The sequence below is a fragment of the Oncorhynchus gorbuscha genome, linkage group LG06 (assembly GCF_021184085.1).
Source record: "Oncorhynchus gorbuscha isolate QuinsamMale2020 ecotype Even-year linkage group LG06, OgorEven_v1.0, whole genome shotgun sequence".
NCBI classification, from domain to species: Eukaryota; Metazoa; Chordata; class Actinopteri; order Salmoniformes; family Salmonidae; genus Oncorhynchus; species Oncorhynchus gorbuscha.
The window spans coordinates 94,928,140-94,943,054 of record NC_060178.1 but is presented as its reverse complement, the minus strand read 5'-3'; the positions used below and the strand labels follow the sequence as shown (position 1 = coordinate 94,943,054).

At 47.4% G+C, this 14,915-nt stretch overlaps 1 protein-coding gene across 1 annotated transcript in view; it reads left to right on the top strand.

The window, feature by feature from the left end:
• The window catches only part of LOC124038588 (fatty acid synthase-like), a 53,206-nt gene that overhangs the window by 16,974 nt on the left and 21,317 nt on the right, over window positions 1-14,915 (top strand). Inside the window, 17 exon segments of the mRNA XM_046354633.1 lie at window positions 437-637; window positions 817-939; window positions 1,784-1,899; window positions 2,029-2,163; window positions 2,279-2,762; window positions 3,010-3,197; window positions 3,405-3,594; window positions 3,801-3,895; window positions 4,064-4,198; window positions 4,346-4,549; window positions 8,219-8,334; window positions 8,621-8,796; window positions 8,899-9,090; window positions 10,451-10,531; window positions 10,720-10,905; window positions 11,078-11,257; window positions 14,504-14,707. Of these exon segments, the coding sequence (XP_046210589.1) occupies window positions 437-637; window positions 817-939; window positions 1,784-1,899; window positions 2,029-2,163; window positions 2,279-2,762; window positions 3,010-3,197; window positions 3,405-3,594; window positions 3,801-3,895; window positions 4,064-4,198; window positions 4,346-4,549; window positions 8,219-8,334; window positions 8,621-8,796; window positions 8,899-9,090; window positions 10,451-10,531; window positions 10,720-10,905; window positions 11,078-11,257; window positions 14,504-14,707 (3,006 nt within the window).

The following is a 14,915-nucleotide window of genomic DNA, read 5'->3' as shown; positions in this document are numbered from 1 at the left end:
TCTCTGTCCCCCTCTCTCACCATCTCTCTCACCATCTCTGTCACTCTCTCATCATCTCTCTGTCTCTCTCGCTCTCTCTCTCGCTCTCTCACCATCTCTCTGTCTGTCTCTCTCTCTCACCATCTCTCTGTCCCTCTCTCTCTGTCCCTCTCTCTCTGTCCTCTCTCTCTGTCCTTCTCTCTCTGTCCCTCTCTCTCTCTGTCCCTCTCTCTCTCTGTCCCTCTCTCTCTCTGTCCCTCTCTCTCTCTGTCCCTCTCTCTCTCTGTCCCCCTCTCTCTCTCTGTCCCCCTCTCTCTCTCTCTCTCTGTCCCTCTCTCTCTCTCTCTCTGTCCCCCTCTCTCTCTCTCTCTGTCCCTCTCTTTCTGTCCCCCTCTCTCTCTCTGTCCCTCTCCCTCACCGTCCCTCTCTCTCTCTCACCATCTCTCTGTCCCTCCAGGGCCTAGCACAGCAATCGACACTGCCTGCTCCTCCAGCCTATTGGCTTTGGAGAACGCCTTCAATGCCATTCGCCACGGACACTGTGACTCCGCCCTGGTGGGAGGGGTCAACCTGCTGCTCAAGCCAAACACCTCGGTGCAGTTCATGAAGCTTGGCATGCTCAGTCCGGACGGAACCTGCAAGTCCTTCGACTCCTCAGGTAAGAGGGTGAGAGACCTGGGTTGTGTTCAGAATGAGGCAGTGTGCAGCATTAAATGTTGGAGATAAAATGCTTCTCATGCTGAAAGCACACCCGCATACAGCAGAACTATTATCTGGTTTGGCCCTGAAAGCACACTAACATTACTTTCTGGTGCGGTCCTCTATGTGTTCCCCCAGGAAACGGGTACTGTCGTTCAGAGGCTGCAGTGGCGGTGTTTTTGACCAGACGCTCCATGGCTAAGAGGGTATACGCCACGGTACTCAACGCTGGTAATAACACTGACGGATACAAGGAGCAGGGTGAGAGAACGCCTCATTATAACACACCACTGAGAGTACCTGGACCTAGTCACTATCCCCAAGGTACTGAGAGGAAGAACTCTCAAACCTAGCATGGTTTCTGTCTTATATACACCTCTAGCACCTCTCCTTAACTTCTTCCACATCTAAAAGGGTTTTAATATTGTAAGTAACATTGTCATATTTCTGCCTAACTCTCTGGTAGGTTGCATATAGTTTTCACAGCAATTTTCACCCCAATGTGTGGCCTGCCTTACGTATGTGCCCTGTACTGTAAATACCAAGCAGTAACCCAGTAGAGGGTCAGTGAGGCCTCACTGACCCACCCACTGTTTTCCTGATGCCCCAGTGTAACTCCCCTGTTATCTGTGGTGTACTCAGGAAGTGCCAGGTTCAACTCTTGAAGTACAGATGGACAGATGTGGGGAGTGTAATAGAGATTCCCAGTCATTCCATACCACACTTGCCCCCATGCCCCCCTCCCTCTGCTCTGCCAAGTCTGTCTGCCTGTCACACACAACAGTAAACACACTCCCAGACTGGTGATCCAGTCACAACGTACTGGCCTGCCGTATTTTGAAGATCAGGCCGGCCCCATGACGTGCCACAGTTCTTAGCTCCTCCGGGGTGATGTTTCCCCCAGGTACAGATCTAGGATCAGCTTCCCCTTACTCAAACCTTTACCATTAGTGCGGAAAATTCCAAACTGACCCGCGATCAGGGGCAACCTTACCCTACACCGCTCTTAGCCATGTGGGTGACATTTATTATACAACATTACATAACAGTTCCCTATGAATGGCTACAGAAAATACTAATTCATTGATTGACGTGTTTGTCCCAGGTGTGACGTTCCCTTCAGGTGAGATGCAGCAGAGGCTGGTACGTTCTCTCTACCAGGAGGTCAACATCACCCCTGACCAGGTGGAGTACATCGAGGCCCACGGCACCGGGACCAAGGTGAACACACACACTTGATTCATTGTTGTTTGATCATGTTCCAGAATGTTCTGTGGACAGTGTTCTGTCCCATTCCTCCCCCCTGATACATCTGGTTCCCCTGGTGACCTCAGCACATTCTCCTTCCAGGTCGGCGACCCACAGGAAGTGAATGGGATTGTCAGTGTGTTCTGTCAATCAAAGCGTGACCCGCTGCTCATTGGGTCCACCAAGTCCAACATGGGCCACCCAGAGCCCGCCTCTGGCCTGTCTGCACTGGCCAAGGTGAGAACTGGTCTGGGTTAACCTCTAGAACACCCGTTGTCATGTACAAAATCACAATATGTGCAGGCTTTTGGCCAAGCCCAGCACTAAGACTTGTCTCTCTCTCTCCCTCCAGGTCGTGTTGTCTCTGGAGCGAGGTGTGTGGGCTCCCAACATCCACTACAACAGCCCCAACACCGACATCCCTGCCCTTAGTGACGGCCGCCTCCGCGTCGTCAACGAGCCCATACCAGTCCGCGGCGGCATCGTTGGGATCAACTCCTTCGGATTTGGAGGCTCCAACGTTCATGTGATCCTCCGCCCCCCTGGTTTTGACACCCCAAAAAACAAAGCGCCCCCCAAGATCCCCTCTGAGTCCTCTCCAGTACCTAGGCTCCTCCAGGCCTGCGGGCGCACAGAGGAGGCTGTCTCCACCCTCCTCAGCAAGGGGAAGGAACACTCGGGCAATGACAACTTCCTGTGTCTGCTGAACGAGGTGTCTGGGATGCCCACAGCGGGGATGCCCTACAGGGGCTACGTTCTGATTGGCTCCAAGGATGATGTCACAGAGGTGCAGAAGACTGAGGCCACGCCCAGACCACTGTGGTACGTCTGCTCAGGTAAGAGAGAGGACTGGGTAGGAGAGGAAATGAGAACTTACCTCTAACCACTGCTACAGGGTCAGATGTAGCATTTATTCAATCCCTAGCCTAATGGTTGGTGTTAGTGTTAGGGTTGGGGGCCGGGGGCAGGATAATGTTTTCCTGGATCTGGTTTTCCTGGATCTGTGGTTAAGGGCAACTTCTATCTCGTGTGATGACAGCAAAGGGGTTTAAGAGAGAGGTGTGTGTGTTGTGTATATCTCAGGTATGGGCACCCAGTGGGGTGGGATGGGGCGCAGTCTGATGCAGCTGCCAGACTTTCGGGAGTCCATCTTGCGTTCGGACATAGCATTGAAGGACACAGGGATGTGTGTGTCCAGTCTGCTCATGGAGGCTGATGAGAGCACCTTCGAGGACACCGTCCAAGCCTTCGTAGGCCTCGCTGCCATACAGGTACGCTGGTGCAGTCGTCTTAACTAAGAGCAGACCACCATTTTTACAGAAGGAGGGGCACCATTTTAACTAAGAGGAAGGGGGAAATGGCATTGAAACCAAAAAGGCTATGGACTGTATTGTCCTCCAAAGGCCACACAATGCCTCTGACATATCAAGGTGTTGTACTAGGTTCCTAAAGATAACCCCTGTCTGCCCCCCCCCCAGATCGCCCAGATTGACCTGCTCCAGAAGCTGGGACTGCAGCCAGACGGCATTGTGGGCCACAGTGTGGGAGAGCTGGCCTGTGGCTATGCAGACGGATCCCTCAGTCACAGTGAGGCTATCCTGGCAGCATACTGGAGAGGGAGGTCCATTAACGAGGCTAACCTGCCCCCTGGTGGCATGGCTGCAGTCGGTAAGTGTGTGTGTGTGTGTGTGTGTGTGTGTGTGTGTGTGTGTGTGTGTGTGTGTGTGTGTGTGTGTGTGTGTGTGTGTGTGTGTGTGTGTGTGTGTGTGTGTGTGTGTGTGTGTGTGTGTGTGTGTGTGTGTGTGTGTGTGTGTGCATGTGTGTTTTGAATTGGGATTAGTTGGTTTGCCTCTAACTCGCTCTCTCTTCTTCAGGTCTGACCTGGGCAGAGTGTAAGGCACAATGTCCCCAGGGTGTGGTTCCAGCCTGTCACAACGCTGAAGACACCGTCACCATCTCTGGCCCTGCGGTAACACATTTTGGTCCAAATCCCTGCAGTTGTATCTATCATTAGCGTTATACATTGTCAAAGATCCTTTTATACTGTTGAGACCAATTGTGTCTGTAACCTACATTTTTTTGTCTATGAAAACCATCTTCCTGAAACTGGCACTGTGTACCTGTTTTCTGTCTGCAGGAGGCAGTGAGGAGGTTTGTATCAGAGCTGAAGGAGAGTGGTGTGTTTGCCAAGGAGGTTCGTAGTGCTGGTGTAGCCTTCCATTCTTACTACATGGCCTCCATCGCTCCCGCCCTGCTGGCTGCTCTCAAGAGGGTAAGACGACGTGTGTCAAACGGTTTGGGGTTTTAACTGTCATTTCAGGAGGAGAATCTAAACTACCTTCATGAACTGAAAATCGTTTCATTTCAAGTCATCTGCCAAATGTACTTAATTTTATCTCTCCCTCCTCCCCCTTTGTAGGTGATCAAGGAGCCAAAGCAGAGATCTGCCAGGTGGATCAGTACATCTATCCCCCAGAAGGACTGGGACAGCCCACTGGCTCTGTACTCCTCAGCAGAGTACCATTGTAATAACCTGGTCAGCCCTGTCCTCTTCCAGGAGGGCCTGAGCCTGGTGCCTGATAACGCTGTGGTTGTGGAGATAGCACCCCACGCTCTGCTGCAGGTTAGACTACACGCTATATAGACAGCACCCCACGCTCTGCTGCAGGTTAGACTACACGCTATATAGACAGCACTCCACGCTCTGCTGCAGGTTAGACTGCACGCTGTATAGACAGCACCCCACGCTCTGCTGCAGGTTAGACTACACGCTATATAGACAGCACCCCACGCTCTGCTGCAGGTTAGACTGCACGCTATATAGACAGCACCACACGCTCTGCTGCAGGTTAGACTACACACTATATAGACAGCACCACATGCTCTGCTGCAGGTTAGACTGCACGCTGTATAGACAGCACCACACGCTCTGCTGCAGGTTAGACTACACGCTATATAGACAGCACCCCACGCTCTGCTGCAGGTTAGACTACACGCTATATAGACAGCACCCCACGCTCTGCTGCAGGTTAGACTGCACGCTGTATAGACAGCACCCCACGCTCTGCTGCAGGTTAGACTGCACGCTGTATAGACAGCACCCCACGCTCTGCTGCAGGTTAGACTACACACTATATAGACAGCACCCCACGCTCTGCTGTAGGTTAGACTACACGCTATGTAGACAGCACCCCACGCTCTGCTGCAGGTTAGACTGCACGCTATATAGACAGCACCCCACGCTCTGCTGCAGGTTAGACTACACGCTATGTAGACAGCACCCCACGCTCTGCTGCAGGTTAGACTGCACGCTATATAGACAGCACCCCACGCTCTGCTGCAGGTTAGACTGCACGCTATGTAGACAGCACCCCACGCTCTGCTGCAGGTTAGACTGCACGCTATATAGACAGCACCCCACGCTCTGCTGCAGGTTAGACTGCACGCTATATAGACAGCACCCCACTCTTTGCTGCAGGTTAGACTGCACGCTATATAGACAGCACCACACGCTCTGCTGTAGGTTAGACTGCACGCTATATAGACAGCACCACACGCTCTGCTGTAGGTTAGACTGCACGCTATATAGACAGCACCACACGCTCTGCTGTAGGTTAGACTGCACGCTATATAGACAGCACCACACGCTCTGCTGTAGGTTAGACTGCACGCTATATAGACAGCACCACACGCTCTGCTGTAGGTTAGACTGCACGCTATATAGACAGCACCCCACGCTCTGCTGTAGGTTAGACTACACGCTATATAGACAGCACCACACGCTCTGCTGTAGGTTAGACTGCACGCTATATAGACAGCACCACACGCTCTGCTGTAGGTTAGACTGCACGCTATATAGACAGCACCACACGCTCTGCTGTAGGTTAGACTGCACGCTATATAGACAGCACCACACGCTCTGCTGTAGGTTAGACTGCACGCTATATAGACAGCACCACACGCTCTGCTGTAGGTTAGACTGCACGCTATATAGACACACACAGGAGGTGGCTCCACTCATTCACTACTGCTGTGAATACACAGTGTCACAATGTGACTGTTTTGTCCTCTCAGAAACACACACACCTGACATGTATACACATACTTACAGTTGAAGTGGGAAGTTTACATACACTTAGGTTGGAGTCATTAAAACTCATTATTCAACCACTTCACAAGTTTCTTGTTAACAAACTATAGTTTTGGCAAGTCGGTTAGGAGATCTACTTTGTGCATTGCACAAGTACTTTTCCCAACAATTGTTTACAGAAGGATTATTTCACTTATAATTCACTGAATCACAATTCCAGTGGGTCAGAAGTTTACATACGCTAAGTTGACTGTGCCTTTAAACAGCTTGGAAAATTCCAGAAAATGTCATGGCTTTAGAAGCTTCTGATAGGCTAATTGACATCATTTGAGTCAATTGGAGGTGTACCTGTGGATGTATTTCAAGGCCTACCTTCAAACTCTATGCTTGACATCAAACTCTTTGCCTCTTTGCTTGACATCATGGGAAAATCAAAAGAAATCAGCCAAGACCTCAGAAAGAAAATTGTAGACCTCCACAAGTCATCCTTGGTAGCAATTTTCAAACACCTGAAGGTACCACGTTCATCATTACAAACAATAGTATGCAAGTATAAACACCATGGGACCACGCATCCGTCATACTGCTCAGGAAGGAGACGCGTTCAGTCTCCTAGGACGTACTTTGCTGTTGTTCTGAGGTTGATTTGCACTTTTCACACCAAAGGACGTTGTGAAGATACTGGAGGAAACCGGTACAAAAGTATCTACATCCACAGTGAAACGAGTCCTATATCGACATAACCTGAAAGGCCACTCAGCAAGGAAGAAACCACTGCTCCAAAACTGCCATAAAAAAGCCAGACTACGGTTTGCAACTGCACATGGGGGACAAAGATCGTACTTTTTGGAGAAATGTCTTCTGGTCTGATGAAACAAAAATAGAACTGTTTGGCCATAATGACCATCGTTATGTTTGGAGGGAAAAGGGGGAGGATGCTTCCAAGCTGAAGAACACCATCCCAACCGTGAAGCACAGGGTTGGCAGCATCATATTGTGGGAGTGCTTTGCTGCAGGAGGGACTGGTTGCTTCAATATACACTGCTCAAAAAAATAAAGAGAACACTAAAATACATCCGAGATCTGAATGAATGAAATATTCTTATTAAATCTTTTTTCTTTATAGTTGAATGTTCTGGCAACAAAATCACACAAATTATCAATGGAAATCAAATGTATCAACCCATGGAGGTCTGGATTTGGAGTCACACTCTAAATTAAAGTGGAAAACCACACTACGGGCTGATCCAACTTTGATGTACTTGTGTAGGTTGTAGACTCCGTCTCATGCTACTACTATAGTGAAAGCACCGCCAGCATTCAAAAGTGACCAAAACATCAGCCAGGAAGCATAGGAACTGAAAAGTGGTCTGTGGTCACCACCTGCAGAACCACTCCTTTATTGGGGGTGTCTTGCTAATTGCCTATAATTTCCACCTGTTGTCTATTCCATTTGCACAACAGCATGTGAAATGTATTGTCAATCAATGTTGCTTCCTAAGTGGACAGTTTGATTTCACAGAAGTGTGATTGACTTGGAGTTACATTGTGTTGTTTAAGTGTTCCCTTTATTTTTTTGAGCAGTGTATCTACCATCTATTTTGAAGTGCACATCTCAAGACATCAGTCAGGAAGTTAAAGCTTGGTCACAAATGGGTCTTCCAAATGGACAATGACCCCAAGCATACTTCCGAAGTTATGGCTTAAGGACAACAAGGTCCAGGTATTGGAGTAGCCATCACAAAGCCCTGACTTCAAACCTATAGAAAATTTGTGGGCAGAACTGAAAAAGCGTGTGCGAGCAAGGAGGCCTACAGACTTGACTCAGTTACACCAGCTCTGTCAGGAGGAATGTATTGTGGGAAGCTTGTGGAAGGCTACCTGAAACGTTTGACCCAAGTTCAACAATTTAAAGGCAATGCTACCAAATACTAATTGAGTATGCAAACTTCTGACCCACTGGGCATGTGATGAAATAAATAAAAGCTGAAATCAATCATTATCTCTACTATTTTTCTGATATTTCACATTCTTAAAATAAGGTGGTGATCCTAACTGACCTAAGACATTTTTACTCGGATTAAATGTCAGGAATTGTGAAAAACTGAGTTTAAATGTATTTGGCTAAGGTGGTATGTACACTTCCAACTTCAACTGTAGCTGTTGTGGTCATTACTCTGTGTGAAACTGCTCCCCCTGCAGGCGATCCTGAAGCGCAGCCTGAAGCCCACGTGTTCCATCCTGCCCTTGATGAGGAGAGGCCATGCCAACAACCTGGAGTTCTTCCTCTCTCACATCGGCAAGGTCTACATGAACGGGTCTGTCTGCTGACTTGCCATGCCTCTGTCATCATTATGCAACTGATGCTGTTCTATTCTGAACCTAATTCAGCTTTATCTGGTGTCGTTTTAATAAAGACACCAGCTATGTTCCAATACTGCAAGATGGCATTCTGACCTTGCTTTGACATAATGTTCATCTCATAAACTCTGATGGTCCATAGTACAAGCCAAAACATGCATGTAAAATGTTTAGTTTTGAGTCCTAGAAAAGCTATACTTGCGTCAGATGCCTCAATACCAAGCATCTCTCCTTTGTGTCCAGGATCAACGTGGCCAGTAAGCAGCTGTACCCGCCCGTGGAGTACCCGGTGCCCACGGGCACCCCTCTGATCTCCCCCCTGGTGCAGTGGGACCACGCCCAGACCTGGGATGTACCCAAGGCTGAGGACTTCCCTGCTGGTTCTGGAGGGTCCACCTCAGCTACCATCTATAACATTGGTGAGAGACATGCATACACCGACACAGAACACACACATACAAAATTGTACGTCCACACACACTCTATCGGACAATAACTGAGTTGATCTCCTCTCCCCCTAGACATGAACCCAGAGTCTCCAGACTACTATATGATTGGCCACTGCATCGATGGGCGTGTCTTGTACCCGGCCACGGGTTACCTGGTGCTAGCCTGGAGGACACTGGTGAGGAGCCTGGGAGTTGTCATGGAAACCACCCCTGTCAACTTCGAGGATGTCACCATCCACAGGGCCACCATCTTACCCAAGACTGGTGAGAGAGGGATGGAGAAGGGATGGATGAAGGCAGGGGAGGTATTCGATCATGGGTTGTCTGTTTGGGTTGTCAGTATTTTGCTGTGGTTCATTGCTGACCTTCAATGTGCACTCACCCGTTCCCTCTCTCCCTCTCCCCCACACCCCCCCCCTCTCTCTCTCTCCCACACCCCTCTCTCTCTCTCCCACACCCCCTCTCTCTCTCTCCCCCCACACCCCCTCTCTCTCTCTCCCCACACACCCCCTCTCTCTCTCTCTCTCCCCCACACACCCCCTCTCTCTCTCTCTCCCCCACACCCCTCTCTCTCTCTCTCTCCCCCCACACCCCCTCTCTCTCTCTCTCCCCCCACACCCCCCTCTCTCTCTCTCTCCCCACACCCCCTCTCTCTCTCTCTCCCCCACACCCCCCTCTCTCTCTCTCTCTCCCCACACCCCCCTCTCTCTCTCTCTCTCCCCCCACACCCCCCTCTCTCTCTCTCTCCCCCACACCCCCCCTCTCTCTCTCTCTCTCTCCCCCCACACCCCCTCTCTCTCTCTCTCTCTCTCCCCCACCCCCCCCTCTCTCTCTCTCTCTCTCCCCACACCCCCCCCCTCTCTCTCTCTCTCTCCCCCACCCCCCCTCTCTCTCTCTCTCTCTCCCCCCCCCCCCCCCTCTCTCTCTCTCCCCACCCCCCCCCTCTCTCTCTCTCCCCCACACCTCTCTCTCTCTCCCCACACACCTCTCTCTCTCTCCCCACACACCTCTCTCTCTCCCCACACACCCTCTCTCTCTCCCCCCACCCCTCTCTCTCTCTCCCCCACACACCTCTCTCTCTCTCCCCCACACACCTCTCTCTCTCTCCCCCACACACCCCCCTCTCTCTCTCTCTCTCCCCCACACACCCCCCTCTCTCTCTCTCTCCCCCACACCCCCCTCTCTCTCTCTCTCTCTCTCCCACACACCCCCCTCTCTCTCTCTCTCTCTCCCCACACCCCCTCTCTCTCTCTCTCTCTCTCCCCACACACCCCCTCTCTCTCTCTCTCTCTCTCTCCCCCACACCCCCTCTCTCTCTCTCTCCCCCCACCCCCCCTCTCTCTCTCTCTCTCTCTCCCCCACACACCCCCTCTCTCTCTCTCTCTCTCTCCCCACACACCCCCCTCTCTCTCTCTCTCTCTCTCTCCCCCACACCCCCCTCTCTCTCTCTCTCTCTCTCTCCCCCACACCCCCCTCTCTCTCTCTCTCTCTCTCTCCCCCCACACCCCCTCTCTCTCTCTCTCTCTCTCTCCCCCACACACCCCCTTTCTCTCTCTCTCTCTCTCCCCCACACCCCCTCTCTCTCTCCCTTCTCGTCGCTCTTACTCCGTCTTCTCTCTGTCAGGTTCAGTCCAGTTGGAGGTGCGTGTCATGCCCGCCACCAGTCGGTTTGAGGTGTCTGAGAACGGCAACCTGGCTGTCAGTGGTATGTATACTCTACTCTCCTATAAGCATCCAAGATAAATGTTTGATTTGTCAGGATGGTTTCTACATGCTCTGTTACATGGTAATAAGTACTGTATACACAGTCACTATGAACTCTACATGCATGCCTTCTCCTTGGTCCTCCACACGGTCTCTCACCTTATCCCACGCTCCTCGCTGTCTGTGCAGGCAAGGTGAGCATTCTGGAGGACTCTGCTCTGGACTCATTTTGCTCTCAGATCGGTAAGCCTGTCGCCGGGGACGATGGTGACTCCGAACTGCGCCTGACGGCCCATGACATCTACAAGGAGCTCCGTCTCCGCGGTTACGACTATGGCAAGACCTTCCAGGGCATCCTGGAGTCCAACAATGCAGGTGTGTGTCTGTCAGAGAGAAAGACTCTGTGAACCTCTTTATGAAGGCTTATTTCCTATTGGGTGGTTACTAAGATGGGTCGTTTGTTGTAGTAAGTACTAGAAGTTGTTTTCCTCAGTCATTGGTTAATTCCCTCTGATCTTGCTCTATCCCTGTCTGTGATTGGATGTAGGTGACAGTGGGAAGCTGCAGTGGACCGGTAACTGGGTGACCTTCCTGGACACCATGCTGCAGATGATCGTGGTTGGCCTATCAGGACGCAGCCTTCGCCTACCCACGCGGATCCGCTCTGTGTGTGTGGACCCCAACATCCACCAGGAGAGGGTCACTGACTACGCAGAGGGGAAGAAAGGTGTGTAACAGCACACACTCCACTCAATATTAAGTATGTTTATTATTTCCTCTGACTGTTCCCTCTCTCATCCCAATATTAAGTATGTTTATTATTTCCTCTGACTGTTCCCTCTCTCATCTCAATATTAAGTATGTTTATTATTTCCTCTGACTGTTCCCTCTCTCATCTCAATATTAAGTATGTTTATTATTTCCTCTGACTGTTCCCTCTCTCATCTCAATATTAAGTATGTTTATTATTTCCTCTGACTGTTCCCTCTCTCATCTCAATATTAAGTATGTTTATTATTTCCTCTGACTGTTCCCTCTCTCATCTCAATATTAAGTATGTTTATTATTTCCTCTGACTGTTCCCTCTCTCATCCCAATATTAAGTATGTTTATTATTTCCTCTGACTGTTCCCTCTCTCATCCCAATATTAAGTATGTTTATTATTTCCTCTGACTGTTCTCTCCATCATCCCAATATTAAGTATGTTTATTATTTCCTCTGACTGTTCCCTCTCTCATCCCAATATTAAGTATGTTTATTATTTCCTCTGACTGTTCCCTCTCTCATCCCAATATTAAGTATGTTTATTATTTCCTCTGACTGTTCTCTCCATCATCCCAATATTAAGTATGTTTATTATTTCCTCTGACTGTTCCCTCCATCATCCCAATATTAAGTATGTTTATTATTTCCTCTGACTGTTCCCTCTCCATCATCCCAATATTAAGTATGTTTATTATTTCCTCTGACTGTTCTCTCCATCATCTCAATATTAAGTATGTTTATTATTTCCTCTGACTGTTCCCTCTCTCATCCCAATATTAAGTATGTTTATTATTTCCTCTGACTGTTCCCTCTCCATCATCCCAATATTAAGTATGTTTATTATTTCCTCTGACTGTTCCCTCTCTCATCCCAATATTAAGTATGTTTATTATTTCCTCTGACTGTTCCCTCTCCATCATCCCAATATTAAGTATGTTTATTATTTCCTCTGACTGTTCCCTCTCTCATCCCAATATTAAGTATATTTATTATTTCCTCTGACTGTTCCCTCTCTCATCCCAATATTAAGTATGTTTATTATTTCCTCTGACTGTTCCCTCTCCATCATCCCAATATTAAGTATGTTTATTATTTCCTCTGACTGTTCCCTCTCTCATCCCAATATTAAGTATGTTTATTATTTCCTCTGACTGTTCCCTCTCTCATCCCAATATTAAGTATGTTTATTATTTCCTCTGACTGTTCCCTCTCTCATCCCAATATTAAGTATGTTTATTATTTCCTCTGACTGTTCTCTCCATCATCCCAATATTAAGTATGTTTATTATTTCCTCTGACTGTTCCCTCTCTCATCCCAATATTAAGTATGTTTATTATTTCCTCTGACTGTTCCCTCTCTCATCCCAATATTAAGTATGTTTATTATTTCCTCTGACTGTTCTCTCCATCATCCCAATATTAAGTATGTTTATTATTTCCTCTGACTGTTCCCTCCATCATCCCAATATTAAGTATGTTTATTATTTCCTCTGACTGTTCCCTCTCCATCATCCCAATATTAAGTATGTTTATTATTTCCTCTGACTGTTCTCTCCATCATCTCAATATTAAGTATGTTTATTATTTCCTCTGACTGTTCCCTCTCTCATCCCAATATTAAGTATGTTTATTATTTCCTCTGACTGTTCCCTCTCCATCATCCCAATATTAAGTATGTTTATTATTTCCTCTGACTGTTCCCTCTCTCATCCCAATATTAAGTATGTTTATTATTTCCTCTGACTGTTCCCTCTCCATCATCCCAATATTAAGTATGTTTATTATTTCCTCTGACTGTTCCCTCTCTCATCCCAATATTAAGTATATTTATTATTTCCTCTGACTGTTCCCTCTCTCATCCCAATATTAAGTATGTTTATTATTTCCTCTGACTGTTCCCTCTCCATCATCCCAATATTAAGTATGTTTATTATTTCCTCTGACTGTTCCCTCTCTCATCCCAATATTAAGTATGTTTATTATTTCCTCTGACTGTTCCCTCTCTCATCCCAATATTAAGTATGTTTATTATTTCCTCTGACTGTTCCCTCTCTCATCCCAATATTAAGTATGTTTATTATTTCCTCTGACTGTTCCCTCTCTCATCCCAATATTAAGTATGTTTATTATTTCCTCTGACTGTTCCCTCTCTCATCCCAATATTAAGTATGTTTATTATTTCCTCTGACTGTTCCCTCTCCATCATCCCAATATTAAGTATGTTTATTATTTCCTCTGACTGTTCCCTCTCTCATCCCAATATTAAGTATGTTTATTATTTCCTCTGACTGTTCTCTCTCTCATCCCAATATTAAGTATGTTTATTATTTCCTCTGACTGTTCCCTCTCTCATCCCAATATTAAGTATGTTTATTATTTCCTCTGACTGTTCTCTCTCCATCATCCCAATATTAAGTATGTTTATTATTTCCTCTGACTGTTCCCTCTCTCATCCCAATATTAAGTATGTTTATTATTTCCTCTGACTGTTCCCTCTCCATCATCCCAATATTAAGTATGTTTATTATTTCCTCTGACTGTTCCCTCTCCATCATCCCAATATTAAGTATGTTTATTATTTCCTCTGACTGTTCCCTCTCCATCATCCCAATATTAAGTATGTTTATTATTTCCTCTGACTGTTCCCTCTCTCATCCCAATATTAAGTATGTTTATTATTTCCTCTGACTGTTCCCTCTCCATCATCCCAATATTAAGTATGTTTATTATTTCCTCTGACTGTTCTCTCTCTCATCCCAATATTAAGTATGTTTATTATTTCCTCTGACTGTTCCCTCTCTCATCCCAATATTAAGTATGTTTATTATTTCCTCTGACTGTTCCCTCTCTCATCCCAATATTAAGTATGTTTATTATTTCCTCTGACTGTTCCCTCTCTCATCCCAATATTAAGTATGTTTATTATTTCCTCTGACTGTTCTCTCCATCATCCCAATATTAAGTATGTTTATTATTTCCTCTGACTGTTCCCTCTCCATCATCCCAATATTAAGTATGTTTATTATTTCCTCTGACTGTTCCCTCTCCATCATCCCAATATTAAGTATGTTTATTATTTCCTCTGACTGTTCCCTCTCCATCATCCCAATATTAAGTATGTTTATTATTTCCTCTGACTGTTCCCTCTCTCATCCCAATATTAAGTATGTTTATTATTTCCTCTGACTGTTCCCTCTCTCATCCCAGCGGTGGACGTCCACGTCAGCCGTTGCCTTGACAACATTGTGGCGGGCGGAGTCCAGATCTGCGGCCTGCACGCCACGGTAGCGCCGCGTCGTCAGCAGCAACAGAGCCCGCCCACCCTGGAGGAATTTGTGTTCGTTCCCTACCTGGAGACAGAATGCCTGTCAGCCAATGACAAACTAGGAGACCAACTAAAGAACTGTAAAGGTTAGATGTCTACTTCCTGTTGCCTTTATCATCCCAACAGTGAGAAAATAATTTGACTTTCAGCTTCACTGTTTTAAAATATGTATTGCAACCCTTACCTATACAGCCCCTACCTATATAGCCCTTAGCTATACAGCCCTTAGCTATACAGGTCCTGTCTATACAGGTCCTGTCTATACAGCCCCTGTCTATACAGCCCCTGTCTATA